General features: G+C 44.5%; 1 protein-coding gene across 1 annotated transcript in view; it reads left to right on the top strand.

Moving 5' to 3' along the window:
* The window catches only part of SMC2 (structural maintenance of chromosomes 2), a 1,579,182-nt gene that overhangs the window by 844,481 nt on the left and 711,211 nt on the right, over positions 1-23,490 (top strand). Inside the window, exon 15 of the mRNA XM_044060351.1 lies at positions 21,682-21,820. Within this exon, the coding sequence (XP_043916286.1) occupies positions 21,682-21,820 (139 nt within the window). The remainder of the gene's footprint in view (positions 1-21,681; positions 21,821-23,490) is intronic.

Genomic DNA, 23,490 nt, shown 5'->3' with positions numbered 1-23,490 from the left:
GGATGGTCCACGCACATGGCAAGAACATGAGGCTCATCTGCATATCAACGTTCTGGAGATGAGTGGTGCTTCTGGTGTTGCAAGCACTTCAGGACCTTCTTCCTCCAGGGACGATTGCAATACAATCGGACAACATGTCGGTTGTGTGGTATATTAACAAACTGGGTGGTACCAGATATTACCCACTCTGTCGACAGGCCATGTGAGTTTGGGAATGGGCGATTTCTTCCCAGCGCTTTCTGGTGGCAACGCACATTTCAGGGACAACCAACGTGATGGCCGACAAGCTGAGCCGGGCAATCTTGCTGCCCCACGAGTGGTCTCAGAAATGGGAAATAGTGGAACAGATTTTCCTAAAATGGGGACAACCTTGCCACGACCTTTTTGCCAGTCCAGTCGATGCCAAATGCAGCAGTTATTTTTCCCTAATTCTCCCTTCGTGGGAAGCACCCAGAGACGCTCTGGTACACAATTGGCCCATGGGACTTCTCTATGCCTTCCCTCCTTTTCCTCTAATCCTCAGTGATACAGAAAGCCATCCGACTGGGAAGCAAGTTGATCCTCATTACGCCTTACTGGCCTCGTCTGGTCTGGTTTCCCTTCCTCAAGCCTCTTCTGGATGATCCTTGGATCCTGGACCCAGTTCAACATCTACTGACCCACATGTCGGGTTCGCTACACCCAACTCTCCACACCCTCAAATTGACAGCTTGGCTGATCCAGTTCCTTCTCTAGTCAGGCTTCATGATGTTTCATCTTCAGTGTCCCATATGCTTTTATCCTCACACAAACCATCAACCAGAAGGCTGTATGACAGTAAGTGGAAAAGGTTTTCTCTTTGGGCACAGAAAATGAATGTGGATCCTTACACCGCTCCCATTCCTGTAATTCTGGAATTACTTTCGGAGCTCTTTCAGCAGGGATCTGCCACAGCCACCATCAAAGTACAATTGGCGGCTATTTCACATTTTTATTTGGGATCTCCAAATGTTAACCTTATGTTGCATAAGTTATGCAAAACCTTCTTGAGAGGAGCCACCTTGCTGAGACCACCTTTACAGGTACCTGTGGCTTCTTGGGACATATGCTGTGTCAGAACTGCTCCCAAGTTTGTCCCTCGCTACTTATCTACTGTCCTCCTATTTCCTCTCTACTATCTCTTAAAAATTATACAGCTGAGCTATCATACCCCACTCTCCTGGAACTTCCAAGGGCTCCTCAAGAGTCTGCTGCTCACTGATGGTCTCTGGAATTTCTTCTTTTACCTGTTCTAACCCGCTCCGTTCGCCCTGCGGGCTCACTCCGCTCCCCTACCATATACCCCCCCATTCCCACCCACCCCGAGTGCTCCTACACTTGTTCTAGCCATAAGTCCCTTCCCACTTTTCACATCCAGTCCACTCGCATCTCCTCACTATCCTCTCCCATCCACCAATACTTTCTCACCCTCTCCCCCTTCCCATACCTTAAAGTATTGTATACACTTCTATACACCTACCTCCTACTCTATCATACTCTCCTACATCCAACTACTTCCTCAACACCTAATCCCCAACTATTAATTTATATCTAAACCTTACCATGCCCCTTCACACCCTTCTCATCCCTTCCCTCAGCATACTACTTCTAATAACACTATACCATGCCACCTCCTACAAACTACCCACTTCTTTCCTATCCCTGCATCACACCACCATCTCCCCTAACAATAATCATCACTCTACCACATCTCACTTTCACTCAATATCCCTCTCTCTTGTTCATCCAAACCCACTTCTCTTCTTCATACTAAATATCCTATCCTCCGCAATGAAACATCATATTCCCAAAGCATTATTGTACCTCCCACAAAACTCCAGGAGTAAATCCAACCCCCTGCTCTCATTCCCCTTTGACTACCTATGCCTAGCAGGAGACATGCACCCCAACCCAGGACCTACTAGCAGCAGCAATCCAACTCCCCCCATTACCACCCATATTACCAAACCTAAATACCTCAAGCTCCTGACCATCAATACCCAGCCTCTAAGAAACAAAATAACCCACTTTCACGTTTGGCTATACCATTCCCAACCTGACATAGTAGAGACATGGCTAAAACCCAATATTTTGGACTTTGAAATCATACCCCCAGGGTTTCAAGCTGTTAGACATGACCGCCTGAAATAGAAGGGTAGAGGAGTAGCCTTAATCTAATCTAGCCTACTCTCCATTACTCCCTACCAAAATCCTATTCCTCAGTTCAACAATGCTGAACTAGTCATAGGAAACCTCAAACTAAATAACCATAAAAGTATTTGTGTTCTATCCCCCTTGGAAACAATACAAATACACTTGAGGAAATCCTTCTTTGGGCCTCATCTAATAGCCTTGAGACAGGCATCCTAGGAGATGTAAGCATTGACTGGAACAACATCACTGGTAATAATCCCACCATTTCAATCAATCTATGTAAGTTCACTCAACTCACAAATGCTATTACCAGACCCAATAAAATAACCCCCCAGGCTCCATACTGAACTGGATCCTTGTCTCCCACCCAAATAAAATCTCCCACTGGCACCTTACCAGAGTCCATTAGTTATCACTTGCCAGCCTTCATCCATAGAGTAACCCACTCCTCTCCTCACCTACACCAATATATCCATACTCGGAATCTCGCATACTTTAACCCCGCAGCTTTCTCCAATTCCCTCAAACTGATAAATTGGAATAAATTAAAAACTCTTCCTCTAGGCGATGCTGTTGAATTCTTCAACTCAGCCTTCTTGGATACCCTTAACTCCCAAGCCCCATTCAAGAATAAAATGTATAAAAACCAATTCCGCCCCCTATCTTACTAACGATACCAAAACACTCATGTAACAAACGGACAAGATCTGAGAACCTTACCATCATAATAAGCACCCTGACACCCTTCTTAAATCTAAACAACTCCGCAACTTAGCTAAAAAACGTATTACACAGGATAAAAAATTATACTATATCAAACTCAAGACTACTCATTCCACAAACCCCAAACAATTCTGGAAATCCATCAATTCCCTTCTTAATCCAGGCACCAAAAAACAACCCTTGCCCCGACACTAGCAAACATGACACAGAAATAGCTACACTCTTCAATTCATTCTTTACTAACTTGATAGCAGAACTCACCAAAACCTTCCCTAACAACAACTCCTCTCCCCAATCTTCCATCCTAAACACTCCTCCTAGTTTTCATCTCAAACCCATCCCCATATCATACATAAAAAAACTTCTCTCTAAACTTAAGACTTGCTCCAATGCCCCTGACAGGCATCCTCTCTCTCTTTCTAAATCTAGCAGCAGACAGCATTGCCATTCCCATTAGTATACTCATCGACACATCCATACAGGAATCATATGTCCCTAAACTATGGCGTACCGCCTTTATCCTACCCCTCCACAAAGGAGGCAAAAACAATTACTCCAACTTCCGACCCATAGCAATTCTATCTCCTATTTCAAAAATTCTTGAGAAATGTATCCACCTCCAGCTAATGCCATTCCTTACAAATAACCAACTCCTCACCCCAACACAACATGTGTTCTGTCCTGGCCATAGCACAGTAACAGCTCTTCTTTCATTCTTAGACACAGTAAACCATGCCGTGACTCCGGAAATCAAGTATCCACAGTCCTCCTCAACCTCTCCAAAGCTTTTGATTCTGTCTCCCATACCCACCTTCTTACCCACCTTTCTAAACTTAACCTTTCACAAAACACCATTACCTGGTTTAGCAGCTACCTCTGATAGATCCCAGGCTGTGAAATGGATAACTGGTACCTCTGCCTTCTTTCCAACCCCAACCGGGGTACCCCAGGGATCCATACACGGCCCTATGCTCTCTAATATTTTCATTAATGACTTCCACACATCAATTCCCAGCACCAGAATAGTACAATATGCAGATGACTAAACACTAGTCTGCTCTGCCTCCAACCTCCTTCAGCTCCAAACTAAAACTCAGTCTACTTTCTCAACTACTGAGAAATGGATGCTTCAAAATCATCTCTACCTAAATGCCAACAAATCTAAAATCCTACTATTCTCCCCATCAAAATCTATCCCTCTTGACAAATCCTCCTTTAAAATTACCAGCCATGCTAACTCCGTTATAGAAATTGTTCGTTTTGCCAAACTTCTTGGGGTTACTATTGACCAGCAACTAAAATTTGATACCCATATTCAACTAAATATTAGGAAAACCCATCAGAAACTTGGCATGCTGTACAGAAACTCACACTTCCTCTCCCCCTCAACTAAACAGACCCTTGCCTCAACCTACTTACTACCCTCTCTGATGTATGGTGCTCCCTTACTAACCAATCTATCTTCCTCCAACTCTTCTAAACTGGAAACCTGCTACAATAAAATCTCAAAGTTTGCAACTTCATTCAAATACTCTACTTACCACTGTATACCTCTCCACCAGCTGCAGTGGCTAGAACTTCCCAATTACCTGGACTACCTCCAACTCTGTACAGCCCACAAGCTTATTTTCAAACAATACATGTACAGCACTTGCTAACATCTTACCTTCATACACCCCTCACAGACCCCCAAGATCTGCCCACCAAAGCCTAATCTCCATGTATAAACCAAATCATCCCACTGGGCAGCTACTTCTATCCTTTACCTTAGCCAAAAAATGGAATTCTCTCCCTCCATCTCTACGAATCTCTGAAAACTTTGAACACATCAAAACCCATCTCCATTCCTACCTATCCCATAGTTGGAAGTGCAACTGCTCTCTACCTACCTAACTTCCTTTAACTCATGATCACTTTTATCACATTCAAAGTCCCATTTTTTCCTTACTTACCAGGGATCTGTCCCTTGATAACTGCTTTCAGATCACTATCTGACATTTCTAACCTATGAACAAATTATTCTCTCTATTACTGTTCTCAGCCTACAAACATGTAAATATGTATTGTATATTATATATATGTTGCAGTTTATCTGTTCTTAGTTTTCTCAGCCTACAAACATGTAAATATGTATTGTATATTATATATATGTTGCAGTTTATCTGTTCTTAGTTTTCTATTTAATACAAGTTGTTACTGCACCTTTTTGCTACTGTGTATTGTATTGTATTTTGTTGACTTTGAATTATCTAGCTTTTCTTTGTACTATGTAGTCTGAATTATGTAGTTTATACTTTGTACTATGGAGCTTTTCTCCCCGGGCCTCCACTGAAAATGGGCTCTTTGAGCCCATTGGACCTCCCCGGTCACCAAACTGGAAACAAATAATAAATAAATAAATGTTTGTGTTGTCCAAACTAACATTCCCTCCTTTTGAACCGTCTCATTCAGCTTCCTTAAAGTACTTGTCTTGGAAGACTGTGTTTTTGGTAGCTATTACATCAGCCAGACATGTTTCTGAGCTACATGCCCTGTCTGTTAAACCACCTTATTTAGTTTTTCATAAAGACAGGGTTTCTTTGCATACCAATCCTTTGTTTGTCCCCAAAGTTTGTTCTTCTGCCACATTGAACCAGTCCATTGAACTCCCAGTCTTCTTTCCCAATCATAGCAATGCAGCGGAATGCCGTTTTCACCAGTTGGATGTTCACAGACAGCTGCGTTTCTATTTGCAACGGACCAAAGAATTTCGGAAGTCAGACCAGTTGTTAGTTTCCTTTTCTGATTCCAAATTGGGTTTGCCAGTTTCTAAGGTGACATTGTCTAACTGGATTTCGAGTTGCATAGCTTTCATCTGCAGCTTGGAGGGCAGACCCTTACCCCACAGGATCAAAGCTCACTCTCTGTCTACCTCTGCAGCCTTCCAAGCCAGGGTACCAATTGATCATATCTGTGCAGCAGCTATGTGGGCTACCCCTCACACCTTTATTACTCATAAGTTGGATTTGGCTTCTAAGGGTAGAGCATCCTTTGGCTGCACGGTGCCCAGGAGTATCTTCCAATGAGCCACCCAAGAATTGGGCGCTAGGGACGCTGTCCCATATGTAAAAATGAAGGCGAGATTGGACTAACTAACATAAAGAAGTTATGTACTCACCATAACGTTCCATGTTGGTAGTCCATCTCACCCTTAATTTTTACCACCCCTCCCTCCTGCCCCCCCCCCCATCCTGGAAGATCTGGAGGTAATAATATAAATTTCTTGGTTGGCGACCCTTTAGTATTGGTTTGTTGGTTAAGGGTTTCTTTCTATCTCTTTCAATCGCTAGTGATCAGCAAACAAGATCTGGCGATTGCACTGGTGCACCATGGGATACTTGCTTAGCCACAAGCCAACCAGAAGTCTTCGAGCTTGAAAATCGGCCGAGTCAGAGCCGAGGATCGGCTCCAAACCCATATGTAAAAATTAAGGGTGAGATGGACTACCAACATGGAACGTTATGGTGAGTACATAACTTTTTTCCAGCAGTTATTTTACTCCCCATTCTCAGTCTCCTCCTCCGGTCAGGAGATATAATGCACCACCCCATCAGAGGGGGTGCTAGCTCAGGAAGGAAGTACTCAAGCTACTTCAAAAGAGAGCCATCCAAGAGCTCCCCCCAGGGCAATGAGAATCTGAAACTTACTCCCGCTTCTTTTTGGTGCCAAAGAAGACCAGAGAATCTGCATCCAATCCTGGACTTCAGCAACCTCAATCTCTGTGTCAAGAACCCAAGTTCTGGATGGTCACTGGTCTACTCCATTGTCCCTCTGTTGCACAAGGATGATGGGATGTGCTCCATGGATCTCCAGGACACATACTATCATATAAAAATAGACAGGTGCTCTAGGAGACATTTCCACTTTTGAGTAGAGGCCAATCACTACCAGTTCAGGACTCTGCCCTTTGGTCTCACCACAGCCCCCCGGGTGTTCAAGTGCATGGCAGTGGTCGCAGCACACCGGAAACTGCGGAAACTGCAGGGATTCCAGGTGTTTCTGTATCTCAACAATTGACTTCTCACAGCTCCCATGAAGCATCGTCTGGCCACTGCCTCAGTACCTACTCCAACTATTCGACCAGTTGGGGATTACAGTGAATCCAACCTGATTCCTTCCCAAAGTCTGGAATTCATCAGGATCCAGTTGGATACTGTCAGATTGCAGCACTTCCTCTCCATCACATACAAACAGCCAGAACCCATGTCTTCTAGATCAAACTCGTCCTCAGGCTCACCTTATTCTCAGGGCCTTAGGGTCCATGCCAACGGCTATCTGGTGCCCTTAACCAAGATTCTACATGTGAGTTCTGTAGTGGACTTTAGTGGTTCAGTTGTCTTCCCTGTATCATCTGATGACAACCCCAGTTTCTCACTCCAGTGTGCAGGTGTCATCTCCTTTGGTGGATCCAGTCTCCCAACCTTCTCATAGGCAGACCCTTCTCTCTTCCTCTCCCCAGTGCCACAGTGACCTCTGACATTTCCCTGTTGGAATTGGGGGCATTTTCAGGGAAAGATGGTCCAAGGCACGTGGTCCACTGCAGAGACAAAATTGCATATAAATGTTCTGGAGATGAGGGCGGTCCTCCTCACATTGCAAGCCTTTCAGGGCTTCCTCCCTCCAAGTTCCATTGCAGTTCACATGGGCAACATGGCTGTTGTGTGATACATCAGCAAGCAGGGGGGCGCACGTTTCTATCTGCTTTGTCACGAGGCCATGAGGGTGCGGGAATGGGCGAGGTCCTCTGACACTTTCTCATTGCACTGCATATCCCTGGGGAGTCCAGCGTGTTGGCGGACAGACTCAGCAAGGCAATCCTGAGTCCTCACGAGTGGTCCTTGAATCCTGCGCTGGGCGGAAGAGCTCTTCTTTCGTTGGGGTCAACTGAGCTGCAATCTGTTTGCTTCCCCTCTCAACCACAAATGCAGCTGGTATTTTGCCCTGATTCCCCCAGATGGGAAATCCACCAGGGATGCTCAGGTTCACAGTTTCTCTCTAGGTCTCCTTTATGCCTCTCCTTCTTTAACTCTTCTTCCCAGAATACTTTAAAGCTTGTCCCCTCAAGACCATCTTGATCCTCATCGCCCCCTTTTGGCCTCGGCAGGTGTGGCTCCCCCATCTACGGTTTCATTTGAAGTACACCCCTTGGGTACTAGATCCCATTCTGGATCAGATTTCCTATCCATCTCAACTTCTGATTCCCATCCCCAGATGCTCTGTCTGACGGCAGGGTTTGCCCACAGTCCTGGTTGGCTTCTCCTGTCCAAAACATTATTCCGGCCTCTCAGAAGGCTTCCACTCAAGGATTACTCCAGTAAGTGGAAAAGGTTCTCTTTGGGCTAAGCAGTGCAATCTGGATCCCGTTTCGGCCTCCATTTCAGAAATCCTACTCTTCTTGTCTTCACTCTTTCAGGCTGGTGCTAGCTTCTCTACTATTAAAGTGCAGTTGGCAGCTGTCTCCAACTTTTATGTTGGCAAGGAACCCTCTCGATTGTGCAAGGCATTTTTGAAAGAGGTTTTTCTGCTCCGACCTCCTGTCAAGGATCTTTCTCCTCCTTGGGACCTTTCCTTTCTGCTGCAATCTTTTATACACAGTCCATTTGAGCCTGCTGCTACATGTGATATCACATTTTTGTCATGGAAGACTGCTTTTCTAGCAGCCATAACTTTGGCTAAAAAAGTTTCTGGATTGCAAGCTCTTTCTGTCAAACTGCCTTTCATGTTTTTTTTGATAGACAGATTGGCTCTGCGAACTAACCCTTCATTCATGCCTAAGGTTGCCACGGAAGCAAATCTGAACCAGTCAATTCAGTTGCCAGTTTTCTTCCCAAATTTTACTAATAAAGGGGAATATCTCTTACATATGCTAGATGTGCATAAGCAGTTAAAATTTTACGTGGATAGAACAAAGGATTTCTGCAGGTCTGACCAGCTTTCTGTGGTGGTCTTACAGGAAATGTCAGGTGGTTTCCAAAATTACTGTTTCCCGCTGGGGTCCGGCATGCATTTTTCGTTTGTTCTTACAAAGGCTTATCCTTACCATGTCCAATCAGAGCTCATTCTACTAGGTCTATGGCCATGTCAGCTGCCTATATTGCCCGGGATTCCATAGGTGACATTTGTGTGGTCGCCACCTGGCCTTCTCACACTTTTGTCAATCACTGCAAGCTTGACATCTCCTGGAACAGGGCTTCCTTTGGCTCCACAGTTCTTTGGCATGTCCTTCTATGAGGCCATCCAGGATTTAGGGTAGCTGGGGACTCTGATCTAAGAGTGAGGCTTAGTGACATGGATAACATTAAACGAAGAGTTATACTTACCATAACTTGGCATGTGCATTATCTTGTCACTATTCATCACTATCCCTCCTTTCTTCCCCCATCCTGTGGGATCTAGAGGTTGTGGAGATGACCTATCTGATGGTCAAGGTCTTCTTTAACTGCTTTCTAGCTTAAGGCAAACTCGATCTGAGGGGTTGGAGGGCAGCAAGGGATCATGGGAGTGGGAAGAGCTCGAGCTAGAAGCTGTCTATAAGGTTGCCGACTCGGATCTCATGTCTGATCCAAGACAGATGAATAGTGACATAGGTTAACACAGATGCAAGTTATGCTAAATACATAACTCTCTTTCATAAACAGCAGAAGAGTTTCAGTATTTCATGAAATAAGTCCTTGCAGAGAAATAAGATCTGGAGTCATCATTGGACCCTGACACCAAGCCGTTGACTTTGTTCTGGATCCTCAACAAAGACAGAACCATCAGAAATTGAAGAATATTTTTCCAGAAGCAAGTTCCTTGACTCTAAAGGCTGCTGTACTGCTTCCAAGGATAAAAATATTGATGCCCAACCTAAACATAGTGTGCTTGTGAGATCAGGTTATACCTGCTTGATCTACTTATTGTAGATCTTTCCCATTGCCCATCAGAACAGACTTAATTACCAAAACAACCAGCACTACAGTATGCAGTTATGCAAAATTCAAGCCCACTGAAAACAACTGTTAGCAAAAACATTTTCATTCAACCAAGTGGTGGGGCCAAAAAAAGATGATAAATGGTTTCTGTTGCTCAAGACACCTTTGCCATATAGAATTGCTTCATGTGTAACAACTCGCTGTCTAGTTGTCACCTTTAAATAAAATACAGTTTTAGTTGAAACATGTTCTATTAGAAATAAGAAAAATGTATTAAAACAAGATGATATAAATCTGCTGTAATCCAGATTTTCCAGCCCTGCCCAGTAAGGTATAATCCTAAAATGTGACAGCTGGCATGCAGACTAAGTTTTCACCTGTATTTTCTGCAAGAGTTGGCAGAATTAAGTTGACTATTTTATTCATATCCAGGGACCTACTATAGCTGCATCATTTACACCCATTTATGACTATTCATGGGAGACTTGTCTAATTCAATGCTGCTTGATAGTGTGTTCAATGCCAAAACCAGCTTGTATTGTCTTCTTGCTGCAGCAGTGCTTGTTTCTAATAGAATTGTTGAATTAGAATTTCACAAAACTGCATATGGTGCTGCAGGTCATTTTGGTGTTTAAACAGCTTTAGATCCATGCCCAGAAGAGCTTGCACAAGGTGCAAGCCTTTAGGGTGTTCATCTGAACAGACTTTCCAAAATCTGCCTTGCCGTACGCGACCCTATCCAATACCACAGAATACAGAAAGTTGACCCAAGTAATTATAAAGTTATAAAAAATATTAACTGTCTTGCTCTTCACTTCCACAGCCAAGTATTTTGGCAGATTGTCAAAAAGTCAGGATTTGCTTTTATTCACTATTTGATTCTTCATTTTTACAGTCACAGGTGTTTTTAACCACACCAGTTCCAAAACTTTCATTGCTTTGGCCAACAGCAGTAACAAAATCATCAATGGCCCAAATATTAAACTGTTGATATAGCCTCCGCAATCCAGAAACTGCATTGATCTGTTAACCTGTTCGGCACCAGTCTAGTACTTAAGGCTATATGACATGCAGATGCTTTTTGGTGCTAACTGTGCAGGTATATCCTGTGCAACTACCTTCAGCACCATCCTTATCAGTGCTGAGCATCTTGATACCAGTGATCCAATAGCCTTTATGTCAATAAACTATTTCTGGTGTGTATCATCGTTGTTTGGTACCAGTTACAATAGGACTAATGCTAATGCAAAGCAGTATTACAGCAGTAGATCCTTTAGGTCCTTTGGTCGAGCAACTTATCAGTGCAGGTTTCTGAACTGATCCCTTACTTTATTGGATCCAGTGCAGTCCTGCAAGCTTTCTGCAAACCTGTCGTGAAATTCAGGTACATAGGAGGCCCTGTTCTTTGTAATCCTAGGAAGTCTTCCACAAATGACCCAATAAGGCTACCCGTACTAAGGATATGGATTCTCCCACAGAATCCCTGTTGGAAGAGATGGATGAGTGGGAAAGTACTAGGTTGCAACCCCACCAGATTATCCAGAATTCAGAGAATATGTGCACATAATGCTAGAGAATAGTAACCCACTGACCGCATCCCTTCTCTACAAAAGTGTCTGCAACAGGGTTGTTGGTTCTTTCTGTGGTTTCCCTATACGATTCCCTCTTTGGGTAAATCTTTAAGGGTGCCATCAAAGTCTCAGAAGGCAATCCAGACACAATAGTTACGATGCTCCATATGACAGTTAATACTTGGACAGGTAAAAAAAACAATGCCATGTTGTCAGAAACTCGGATAGGCCTGACTGCCACTGCAGGACCCTTACAGGATTCCAGCTTGGCAGACCATAAATGTCTATTCACCCAGTAGAGTTCAGCACAATAGTCATAACTGCACAGCATGTATTTGCATCCAGGCACTCTTAACCTGAAAGCATTGAACTACTTGACAGTGGTGGAGTAATTTCGGAGAGATTTATTTGAAATGCTGTGTGTTATAGACAAGTATGTAAAAGAAAGGTTGCAGGCCAAAGCCTACAGGAACTTTGAAGAAAGTAGTCTGCATTATTTGCAATATGGCTAAAGATTCAGCTTGGATTGTCAGGAGTAGATGTTAACGTGCACCACTACTCCTAGTTTAGGGTCACAGATATGTGGCGGATACTAAGTTGATTTTGGTTTCCCATTTACAAGTCATCAGTTGTGTGGCTATTGTCAGAAGACACTTCAAAGGCATGGAGTAGGGCAAAACACTTAGGCTGTGGATATAAAATGTCAGCCTCCTCAGCATTTAATAGAATATTTGTGTTTGGAGGAGCAAGTGCCAAATGTGGTTTTACCACAGGCAAAGTAATCCGCTTAATATTGTCAAGGGCCTGGCTTAGAGGGGCTAATGTCCATCAGTGTCACTGTAGACAGGCCATGGTATCCGCTTCTCATTGAGAGATTATGGTCAGCAACACTCATTAATTTCTTCCCAATTGCTCCACTGTGGAGCTAGTGGGGGGTTGCCTGCCCTCCATCTGCCACAGTGGTCCAATATCAAAGTAGGTGGATTTGGAAAATATCCAGGGGTTACAGAATTCTGTTCTTAATCCATCACCACCCTGTCATAGATGGTCCTTGCCAGGCATCCTATTCTGTCATAAATCAGCAGCAAGAGGAGGTGGTTAGCCTCCTGCAAAAAGGTGCCATCCAGAAGTTTTTCTGCAGACCACAGAGGATAAGGATTTTACTCCAAATTATTTTTGGTAGCAAAGAAAACAAACTTGTAAATAATGCATAAATTCATAATATTATCCACATGAAGACCAAGTAATTGGTTTACAAGGAGGTTTAATGTATTATTCATACCTTTGGGACTCCTAACTGCATGTCAGATGTCAGAGTGGTTGTTGAATGTCCCCGTGTTCTGAATCTTATTTTGTTAGTGCTCTTTTCAAGAAATATTCAGAAACTAGAAGAGAACTGTAAAATCATGGGTTCTGCTAAATAATTATCTACAAATCCCCAGATAAACTAGGAATCTTACTATTCCCTTCTATAGGAAGTAGTTCAGGAGGGGAAAATAAAAGCGAGAAGGGCTTTTGAAAGGAAGATGCCCTGTGAAGATAGCTGAGGCCGACAAGTTGGGGGGATATTCCATTCTTTCAAGATACCAGTTGGCAGCAGAACTCCCTACCACCACCCCACATTTTATGCATGGGCTTAACAGCTAGATTTCAATATCTGTGGCCAAAAGAATGAGAGAGATTTATCGGGTTACAAGATGAAAAAACACTGCCTTCCTTCCCTTCCTGTGAATGCCTTCCATGCTTTCCAGAACTGAAGGAAGTAAAACAACCATTCTTGGTTCCACTTCTCAGACTGGTGCAATAGAGGCAATCCCCAGGCTGGAAACCAGAAAAGAAATTTTATTCCAGGCCTGTTCTGTCTCCATAGAGAGAGAGGGAGAGATTGTTGTCCTGTTCAAGATCTCCCCAGGCTGAACAGATTTCTGAAACTTTCCAAGTTCAAGGAACTAATTCAGCCATTCTATGCTCAAAGCATGTATAAGGTCACATACCCATGTACAGGGATCACAGGCAACACAACTTAAGTTCATTTAATTGCCCTTTGGTCTACCTTTCGAGGGCACCCATAATATTTGCCAAATGCTTAGCACTGATATGTGGCTGTCTCAGGACACAGAGGGTCCATATCTACACATGGGTTTGACTGCATCATTTACGTGGGGTCGATGGGAGAATGCAGAGCCATGGAATACAGTGACCTTTTAACATTTTCTCTAAATATGTTCAGACTGAGCTTTATTTTGTTTAAAGGTATTGAAATGCCTATGTAAAGGTAGTTTCCAAAAGTGCTTCATACTGGTGAGAAAGACATTTCATAAGAACGGTTTTAGACACTAAACAGGGCAAGCGACTTTCTAGCACAAGAAAGTCTTATAACTGAGACAGACTCTTGAAACCTCTGCTAGAAAGAAGCAGTGTCCCCAAACATGCTTCGAGGATTATGGGCTGTGTGCCAGCTTCTGTCTTCATGATTCTTTTGGCTAGGATGCACATGGATGGGGGAAAAACACTGGTATGTGAAAAATATAGTAACACAACTCCATAATCAAGACTGAACTTCCTTCAAAGAGGATTTCTAATGGTTGTCTTGGGCAGTACTGCAGAATCAGGGAATGTTTATAGTCCCAGAGAGAGAGAGACCGAAATGGATCTCCTCATGATCAAAATGCATGCCTCCATGACAGAAATTGTGGTCTTCATCATAGCCCTAAAGATTTTGAAGATACCTTGGCAGCCAGGAACCCTGAAGGTGACTACCACAGTAATGTGATGTATAAACAAGGGGAAACCTGCTTGTACATTGTCTTTGAGATGACCTTGGAAAATCTATTCTTAGCCCTCACCATCAGGTATCCTACATCTTTTCATCTCTGGTGTACATGAGCTAAGTGGGACTGAGAGTGCAGTCACATGTGGAGGTTGAATCCCATTTTCTTGAAGTGGTTTTGTTTCAGATACTTGTACCAAGAGGTCTAGTCAGTAAATGCATTTTTTCCCACTAGAAAGTGGGTCATCTTTAGTCCTTTTCCATCATTTTCTCCTAATCTGTAAAGTACCTTGAAAAGCCAGAATGGATGGAACAAAGCTCAGTTTGGTAGCTTTTGTGTGGCTTAACTGTGATGTTTGCCATCCCAGTTAACTAGAGGAGGGATCCATATTGCTTCCTGAAATGTGTACCTTGTTAATATCTGAGGGGGGAGGGTTATTGGTGCAAGTCAACCTACAAAGCTTGAATGTAGCATATGGATGATCTCAGCCTGATTCTCCTCCAAGGACAGTTTCTTAGTTGGAGTTCTGCATATTGTGGAGGAGATACGAAGCCCAGCCCCAGGAAGCCATATTTAACTGAACAGAAGAGATTTTTTTCCATCTGAGTGAAATGCATAGACATCATTCCAACTGCAGCTGCAATGACGGAAGTCCTAAGATGTCTGGCTGGACTGTTATATAAAGGCCCACCTCATGAGTTATTTAAGGTACGTCTATTTGCCATTTAATTTTCACCTCATGAATCCTCTTCTGGAACTAATCAGGAGTGAAATAATGCCTTAAGGGTTCCTATATTTAAAGCCACTTAGAATAGCTTTTCCTCCTTAGGATATTAATTTATCCTAGAAAAGCTAACTCTACCCTGCTCTTTGAGCTTAGCTCCTTACTGGTTTCCAATTTACTGAATTGCAAAACCTTAACTTTTCATGGTGTTTTTACCTTACTAGTAGAATCTTTGAGCTTCAAGCCACCTAGTGTAAACTGCCTTGGCCCAGTCTTATAGACAATAAGAGCATCAAAACTGACCTTTTATGCCACAGACCGTATCTGAGCCAGGTCTTAACTCAGCTACCCGTGTTTCTGTCCTAATCCTCACGAAGGAAAGATTTTCTACCTCTTTGGTGTTCATAGCCAGCTCAGCTATTTGGTAAGATCTAAATATTTCAGGCAGTCTGGTTGCTTGTAACGTTCAAGCCAGGTAAATGAGGCAGGCCTGCTTTTAAGCAAACGACATTATCATTTTTTTAAGAATCTGTTGAAAAATTCAAGGAGGGGCCAATCAAAGCCTGTTCTACCACGGCAACTGCGTACAGCCAGAGTGACCTTTAAGAATGTATCTGCTCAATGTATTTGTGAGGAAGGCACATGAACAAAAGCACACACCTTTCCAAATACTGGAGGCTAGACTTTCATTTAAGGAGCAGTGCAGGCTATGCTGCATTTGTCTTGCAGGGCTTATTGCAAAATCTTCCAAATGGGGACAACTACTGATTATACTACCTTTCCCATGGATAAGGAATTGTACTTCAGTAGTGATTCCTACAATGAATGTAGTACAGTTGTAGAAATATATTTACAATAGCTGTAGATGTTTAATTTAGGGTCACTGCAGTATAAGCTTCCACTCTCCTCCCTTGTTTAACAAAGCCTTACTTCTGTTGAGTGGTCAGTCTAAGGCATACATTACAGTGTGCAGGCCAGTACGTGCATCGCCAAGAAGACCCCAGTGTGCTCCCACCCCTACCACACACAAGCCTTCAGAACCTTATTGTTTAGAATCTTCAGATTGAGTAAACAACCTATGTTTCTATGCGCTATACAGATCAGAGAAATTCCAATTGTATTTGACCCCTAAAGGGACAGTGCACACTTAATGATGACCATCTAGCCAAAGAATAGATCTGAAGTAGTTAACTTAATTTGATCAACAACCTGTGGATATCTGATCCGATCCGGATCCGAGCCGGCAGCTTTCCAAGCTAGAGATCCGAGCTCCAAGCTCCTCCCCTTACCCATAACATCCTGCTACCTCCCTCCAGTCCCCAGATCTCATTTGCAGCGGCTTCTTGAAGCACGAGAGACAAGCTCCTGGTAGTTTTGTGAGTGATTTATAGGGTTTTTTTGCTCTAAATTTTCTTCAAAAATTGGTGTGTGTGTGTGTGTGTGTGTGTGTGTGTGTGTGTGTGTGTGTGTGTGTGTGTATACTTACCACCCTTAGTATATTTGGTCTAGATTGTTATAGTAGTCTGTTAGTGTAGTCTTTCCCTTACCCTTATTTGTGTGTGTGTGAGAAGGTGTGTGTGTGTTGTCATGGCCGAAGGCCCTAAGGCCATATTTACTAAATGCTGTGAGTGTGGCCACAAGCTGTCCCCAGCCGATGTGCGTTATTTGCCTGGGGGTGGCTCACTTATCAGGCTGCCAGATATGTGCTGCCTTTAACCCCTGGGCTATGAAGGACAGGAGGACCAAGTTAATCCTTGCGGGCCTTTTGCTCGCAGAGTCTGCTTCTTCCTCCTCTCCCTCAGTGGCACCAGCCGCGGCTGTTCAGCCATCTGTTCCTACTCCCCTGGCCAAGACTCAAACTCCCTCTGTGTCCCAGGGTGAGACGGACTCCAGGAAAAAGGATAGAAGAGACAAGGAACGTGACAGGGAGAGGCATAGGGGCCGGGGAGTTGGCGCCGATAGTAATCGCTACTTCGCCGGCTGTACCCTCGAGTTTGTCGGGTCCTTTTTTGGATCCGAGCTCTTGGGGCCGTGCGCCGAGCCTCGGATCCGAAGGGGTGAGTCTGTCTTCGGCTCCGATGCGGTCGAAGCACACTTCTCTTTCGGGTCCAATTGCTTCGGCTCCAATGCCGATCCACACGTCGGATCCAAAGGGGCTGCTCTCTGATCCTAGGGAGAGTGGGTCACCTTCGGCCTTCGATGTCATGGAGAGAGTCCTTTTGAGGGATTCGAGGCTCCCGGCTCGTGCTACAGATACACCTGCCATTCCCTTGCAGACAGGCCTGTCTTCCATTATCCGGCCCCAGGGACAGCCTGCGCCTACGTCCCAGATGGTTCCCCTAGAGGAACAGGACCTGGTTGGTGAGCCCTCCTCAGACCCTTCAAGGCGTCCTTCGCGAACGCTCCCTTTGACTGTTCTGTGCTCTTTAGCAAGACCGTCCGCAATACGCTACTCCAGAGCGAGAAAGACGGGAAGACGTCTGCCGTCGAAATCCGCTTCTCGGCTTCTCAAAGGTCCTTCTCCAGGAACCAGAGAGGACAAAAGATGATGTGGTTCCGGAAATCTCAACAATCCCGTTTCACTCAGGACCCTTTGTCCTTCAGAGGCAGGGGAGGACAAGGTGGACGCCAGCCCAGGGGCAGAGGGGGGCCGAAGAATTTTGGGTTGAAGGAACCCTTTTCCGATTGACCTGCACAGCAACCCTGAGGGGGTTGCCTGACTGCTCCTCTCTGGAGGCAGTCGGGGGGGGGGGGGCATTTCTCGAACACCTAGCACATTGGGAGTCCATCACGACAGATTGCTGGGTGCTCCAAATAATATCCAGAGGTTACTATATTCCCTTCCTAAATCCTCCCCCTCAGTTTGAGCGCCTCCCCAATGTCCCACCCAATCAGAGGGAGGCAGCAGCTTTAGAGATAAAAGAGCTGTTAAGAAAAAGAGCCATCCAGCGCGTCCCCCCAGGCCAGTCTGGATCGGGCAATTACTCCAGGTTCTTTTTGGTGCCAAAAAAGACGGAGGACCTAAGACCACTTCTCGACCTGTCTACACTGAACCTGTCCATTGCCAAAGAGAAATTCTGGATGGTCACCATTCAGTCTATTCTCCCCCTGCTGCTGCAGGAGAACGACTGGATGTGCTCCATAGACCTCAAGGATGCGTACTAACATATTCTAATGGACAGGCGATCCAGGAGGTTTCTCCACTTTCGGTTGGGAGCCAGTCATCAGTTCAGGGTCCTCCCTTTTGGCCTCACCACAGCACCCCGGGGTGTTCACCAAGGTCATGGCAGTTGTAGCGGCCCACCTGAGGCTTCAGGGAATACAGGTCTTCCCTTACCTGGACGACTGGCTCCTTGTTGCTCCCACCAGGCATCTACTATGCTCGGCCAGGGATTATTTCCTACGTTTGGCCCACCTATTGGGGATCACCATAAATTAGAAAAAATCGTCCCTTCAGCCTGTTCAGGTCCTGGACTTCATAGGGGCCAGAATAGAAACGCTTCAGTCCAAGGCCTTCTTGATGTCGGACAGACTCTGGAACCTAACTCTCCATGTCTTAGCTCTTCTACAGTCTCCGGCCCCACCGTCGGAATTAGTCCTGAGGGCTCTAGGGTCTGTGGCGGCGGCCATCAACCTTTCCCCTCTAGCCTGCTTGAATATGAGGGTTCTTCAATGGACCTTGCAGGTCCAGTGGTCCATCCTTTGACATCCGTTGTACTCCCTTGTTCCCCTCAGCAGGGTTTGCAGGGAATCTCTGCTTTGGTGGCTCCATTCCCAAGAGCTTCGGGAAGCGCTGCCCTTTTTGATGCCTCTACCCCAAGCCACGGTGACCATGGATGCTTCTCGCCTAGGGTGGGGTGGGGGGCATTGCATGGGCAGAACCGTCCAAGACACGTAGACTCCAACAGAGACCTTTCTGCAAATCAATGTTCTGGTTATGAGGGCGGTGCTTCTAGCGCTGCAGGCTCTCCATGCCCTTCTTCCTCTAGGGACAATTGCAATTCAGACGGACAACATGTCAGTGGTCTGGTACATCAACAAACGGGGGGGGGGGGCAGGTCTTACCCTCTTTGCCAAGAGGCCATGAGAGTTTGGGAGTGGGTGATATCCACCAACCGTTTTCTGCTAGCAACGCACATTCCGGTTCGGTCCAAAATTTTAGCGGACAGGCTGAGTCTAACTAACCCCTCACCTTACGAGTGGTCTCTGAACCCCTTAGTAGCGAAACAGATCTTCCTCAAATGGGGTCAACCTTGCTGCGATCTGTTCACATTGCCTTCGAACGCAAAGTGCAGCGAGTTTTTCACTCTAATCCCTCCACCGGGGGGAGAGCCCCAGAGACGCTGTGGTTCATGCTTGGCCATCCGGTGTTCTTTATGCTTATCCTCCTCTCCCGCTGATGACAAAATTCTTTCAGAAAGTTCGTCGGTTGGGAAGCAGGGTTATCCTCATAGTCCCATTCTGGCCTTGTCAAACCTGGTTCCCATACCTGCGGTCTCATAGCTCCTCCCTGGATCTTAGATCCCATTCCGGATCTGATTTCTCATCCTTCGGGATTGAAAACCCCAAACCTGGATGACCTCAAGCTTTCCGCTTGGTTGATCCAGTTCTGTTAGTGGCTAGGACGTCCGGCATCTCGTCCACAGTTAAATCCATTCTGGTGGCGGCACATAAGCCTTCTACAAGTAAAGTCTACAACAGTAAATTGAAACGTTTTTCTATTTGGGCCGGGCATAGGAATTTGGACCCCTTTACGGCTCCCTTTCCAGCAGTACTGGAGTTCTTATCCCACATTTTTCATCAGGGAACTGATTCAACTGTGAAGGTTCAAATGGCGGCCATTTCCCACTTCCACATCAGAGACAATCTTGGCCCCTTAGCTTCCTCTAAGATTTGCAAAGCCTTCTTGAAGGGCACTTTTTTTTTTAAGACCACCTGTCAAGAATGCGGTTTCTCCGTGGGATCTAACCTTAGTCCTCCAGGCTCTTACTGGTCCCCCCTTTGAAGCTGCAGCTTCGGTTGACTTAAAGTATTTGTCTTGGAAAACTGCCTTCTTGATTGCTATTACCTCAGCTAGAAAGGTATCACAACTTCAGGCCCTTTGTTCTAAACCTCCGTATCTTGTCTTCCATAAAGACAGTTTCCCTCAGGACTAATCCGTCCTTTTTACCTAAAGTGGCTTCCGAGGCTAACATCAACCAATCCATTAATCTGCCTGTTTTCTTTCCTAACTACCAGAACAAAGGGGAGTACAGACTCCATTCATTAGATGTGCATATAAAGTTGCGCTTTTATTTGCATAGAACTGCTGCCTCTCGTAAGTCGGAGCAGCTCTTTGTTTCCTTTGCTAAGCCATCTTTGGGTAAACCAGTAACGAAGGTGACTCTAGCTAGGTGGATATCTCAATGCATTTTACTCGTGTGCAAAATTTCTGGTTGACCTGAGTTCGTGGGGGTTCGTGCTCATTCTGCCCATTCTATGGCTACCTCTGCTGCCTTTTGGTCACGGGTACCCTTGGATGATATTTGTTCTGTGGCCACTTGGGCTTCCTCTCATACCTTTATTTCACATTATAAGTTAGATTTGATATCCAGAGGGAGGGCAGCCTTCGGCTCTGCAGTGCTCCGGAATATCCTTCCTTGAGGACCTCCCAAGTTTTTGGTAGCTGGGGGACTGTGTCCCACAGGTTGCTGATCAAATGAAGTTAACTACTTCAGATAAAGAAGTTATGTACTCACCATAACGTTCCGTCTGAGTAGGTAACTTCATTTGTCAGCAACCGACCCCCCCCCCCCTCCGTCCCCCTAACTTGTAGTTCGTTACCTGAATGATTGTTCACTCCTGGTAGGTATCAGGTTAGGATGTTCAGGTGGTTTGTTTTGGTGCTGTATGATAATCGGGCAAACTCGATCTGAGGACTGGAGGGAGGTAGCAGGGTGTTATGGGTAAGGGGAAGGCGCTTGGAGCTCAGATCTCTAGCTTGGAAAGCTGCCGGCTCAGATCTGGATCGGATCCGATACCCACAGGTTGCTGACAAATGAAGTTACCTAATCAGATGGAACGTTGTGGTGAGTACATAACTTCTTTTTTCAGATGGTGAGGTAGTGCTTCCTTTTGAGCTGTGTTTCAGCTGACAATAGTGTTGGTATACAGCACAGAATTTGGATGCCTTAAAGCTCTGGAACTTGTACTTGGGAGATGGATTTTCATTTATGGGCAGTTTTGTGTAGATGAAGAATTATAGTGCTGCAGTGATTCTATTTGAATGTCTCCATTCATATCCTTAAAAGGCTAAGACTGCTGTGATGATTGCATTTGTGATAATGTGAAAGTGACATTCCTTTTGTGACTGTGTCCTTTGGGTCTTGAAAGGCAATTTGGCTGCTGTTGAATAATGCAGCTCATCCATAATCTATCTGTGATACTGTGCACACTTCTAACCTAAATTTGTATTGCACATCCATGTTGTAGTCTGCTCTGTCTTTGTTACTGCCTCATTTGGTACTGTTTGTGCATTTCTTCCCCCATGTTGTACTTTTGTATAACATATGATGTCATGTGTTTCTTGAATTAAAGAATCTTTTCTCCCTGGGCTTTTTCAAGCTGAAAATATCTGCTTATCAGAAAAAAATAGCCCTCTAGTCTATCTCTAACAGCAAAAATCTAAGCATTTATTTGAGATGTAGGTTATAACTAATTTTGTTTATTGTAATTGACAGTTTATACAACGGACAGTAGATGTGATCAGCTTATTTTTGTTTTTCAAGGAATCCTGAAAAGAACTGGGACTCAAATCGTGTTAAGGGTCTTGTTGCCAGTTTGATTACAGTAAAAGATGTGTCTACTGCGACAGCGTTGGAGGTGGTGGCTGGTGGGCGACTGTATAACGTTGTGGTTGATACTGAGGTGAGATTTTACAGAACAAGAAACCCTTACTTGAAAGAGTAAATTTAATCTGCATTCACTGGTAGATGTTTAACAGTTGATTTGCATGGCTGTAAAATCCATTGCAAGTATTGTTAGGAATTAGTGTACATTCTTGGTAACTATCTTTACTGTTTTTATTGATTCTTTGTGTGCAGAAATGTTTCTTTAACAGACAAAAAATGTTCTATTTGAGTTAGGTTGCAAACTACAAATATTTGCCTTGTATTAGTCTAGTCTTGCTCCATGCACACCAAGACAGTAATGGCATCCTCTTGGAGTCCAAGACAACATGCAGATGTCCCCACCCCCCTTTATCCCCAAGTGCCATATACAACAAAAAGCATAATTTAAGTGATTTCTTGGGTCCTGTCCTGACACCGGAACTGTAGGACTGGTGCATTTGACACCCTCTTGTGACAGCAAAAAACTCCCTACATGTCAAACTCCTCCATACCCACAACCCTCTGCTGCTTTCTCCATATCTTGTTGCCACCATTTTAGCAGTGACCTCTCCCTGGTAAGGATCCTTCTGTTAACTACCCAGAGAGAGTAGGGAGCAGAAGAGGTAAGGTATTCAGTGCAAACAAAATTGTCTAGTGCTCCATATTGTTACTGAAGACACCCTTATCTGTGGGACTTCAGCAGTGCCTTAAGCATATCAGTCCAGAACTCCAGAGAACAGATGAAGAAAGATATTTGGTCAGGCTGCACAGACCAAGGAAAAGAGGATGCTTGTTGCCTCTTAACAAGGGCACACTTCGTAATCGTGTGTGTGTGTGTGTGTGTGTGTGTGTGTGTGTGTATGTGTGTATATATATATATATATATATATATATATATATATATAAGTGTAATGGACTGTGTTTAGTCCATCTCTTTTTGAAAAGCTCTGGAAGATGGACATCTATCTGCGTCTCAATCTCATGAATTAAGAAATCATACCTGCAGGAGTAATCCTACTCTATCTGTTGGAATGAGCTAACTCAAATGTACTGTTTGGCACAAGACAGAAAGAAGGATTTGCATATATTTGATTGCTGAATTAGTAGGTGGACATGATTATCTTTGCCCGTCTTCACCACCACCACCCCCACCTTTCCCCTTTTTTCTGCTTTTGAGAAAAACTGATGGTTTATTTTCTGGAGTATATAGTGACTACAGTTTATTTGAATGGTTTTAATTTGTTGATTGCCCGATTTGATGAGCTGAGTAATCCAAAATGGAAATAGATAATTTGAAGTTGTTGATCTTCATATTCATCGCTGATGGGTTTGGTTCCGAGCCCTCGGAACCGATTCGGCCTAATACCAAGCTCGCATACAGCAAAAACTCTTGAGCTAAGCTGCTACCCACAATGCTCTTCTCCCAGTTACCTCAGATCTCATTTGCCGCAAAGCCATATAGCAGTGTTTTCACCGAGCTCTCCAGCTAAGTCTTTTATTTTTCAAAATTTTCAGTATTTTATAAGATGTTCGTGTTTCACAGTTGCAGTAATCACATTTGGGTTATCTGCTTGCACTAGCCCTCAGTCGGCCTGATTATCAAAATTTTGGGGTCCTGCGTCAGATGCCGTCTCATCTTCCATGACGTCAGGGGTATAAAGTATGCAGCTGATGCCATTACACCAGTCTTTCTTGCTGTGCGGTGCC

This window comes from Protopterus annectens, chromosome 2.part0 (genome assembly GCF_019279795.1).
Source record: "Protopterus annectens isolate FY-2018-M chromosome 2.part0, PAN1.0, whole genome shotgun sequence".
NCBI lineage: Eukaryota > Metazoa > Chordata > Ceratodontiformes > Protopteridae > Protopterus > Protopterus annectens.
Note: the sequence above shows the minus strand (reverse complement) of the source record. Positions and strands in the feature narration are given on the sequence as shown.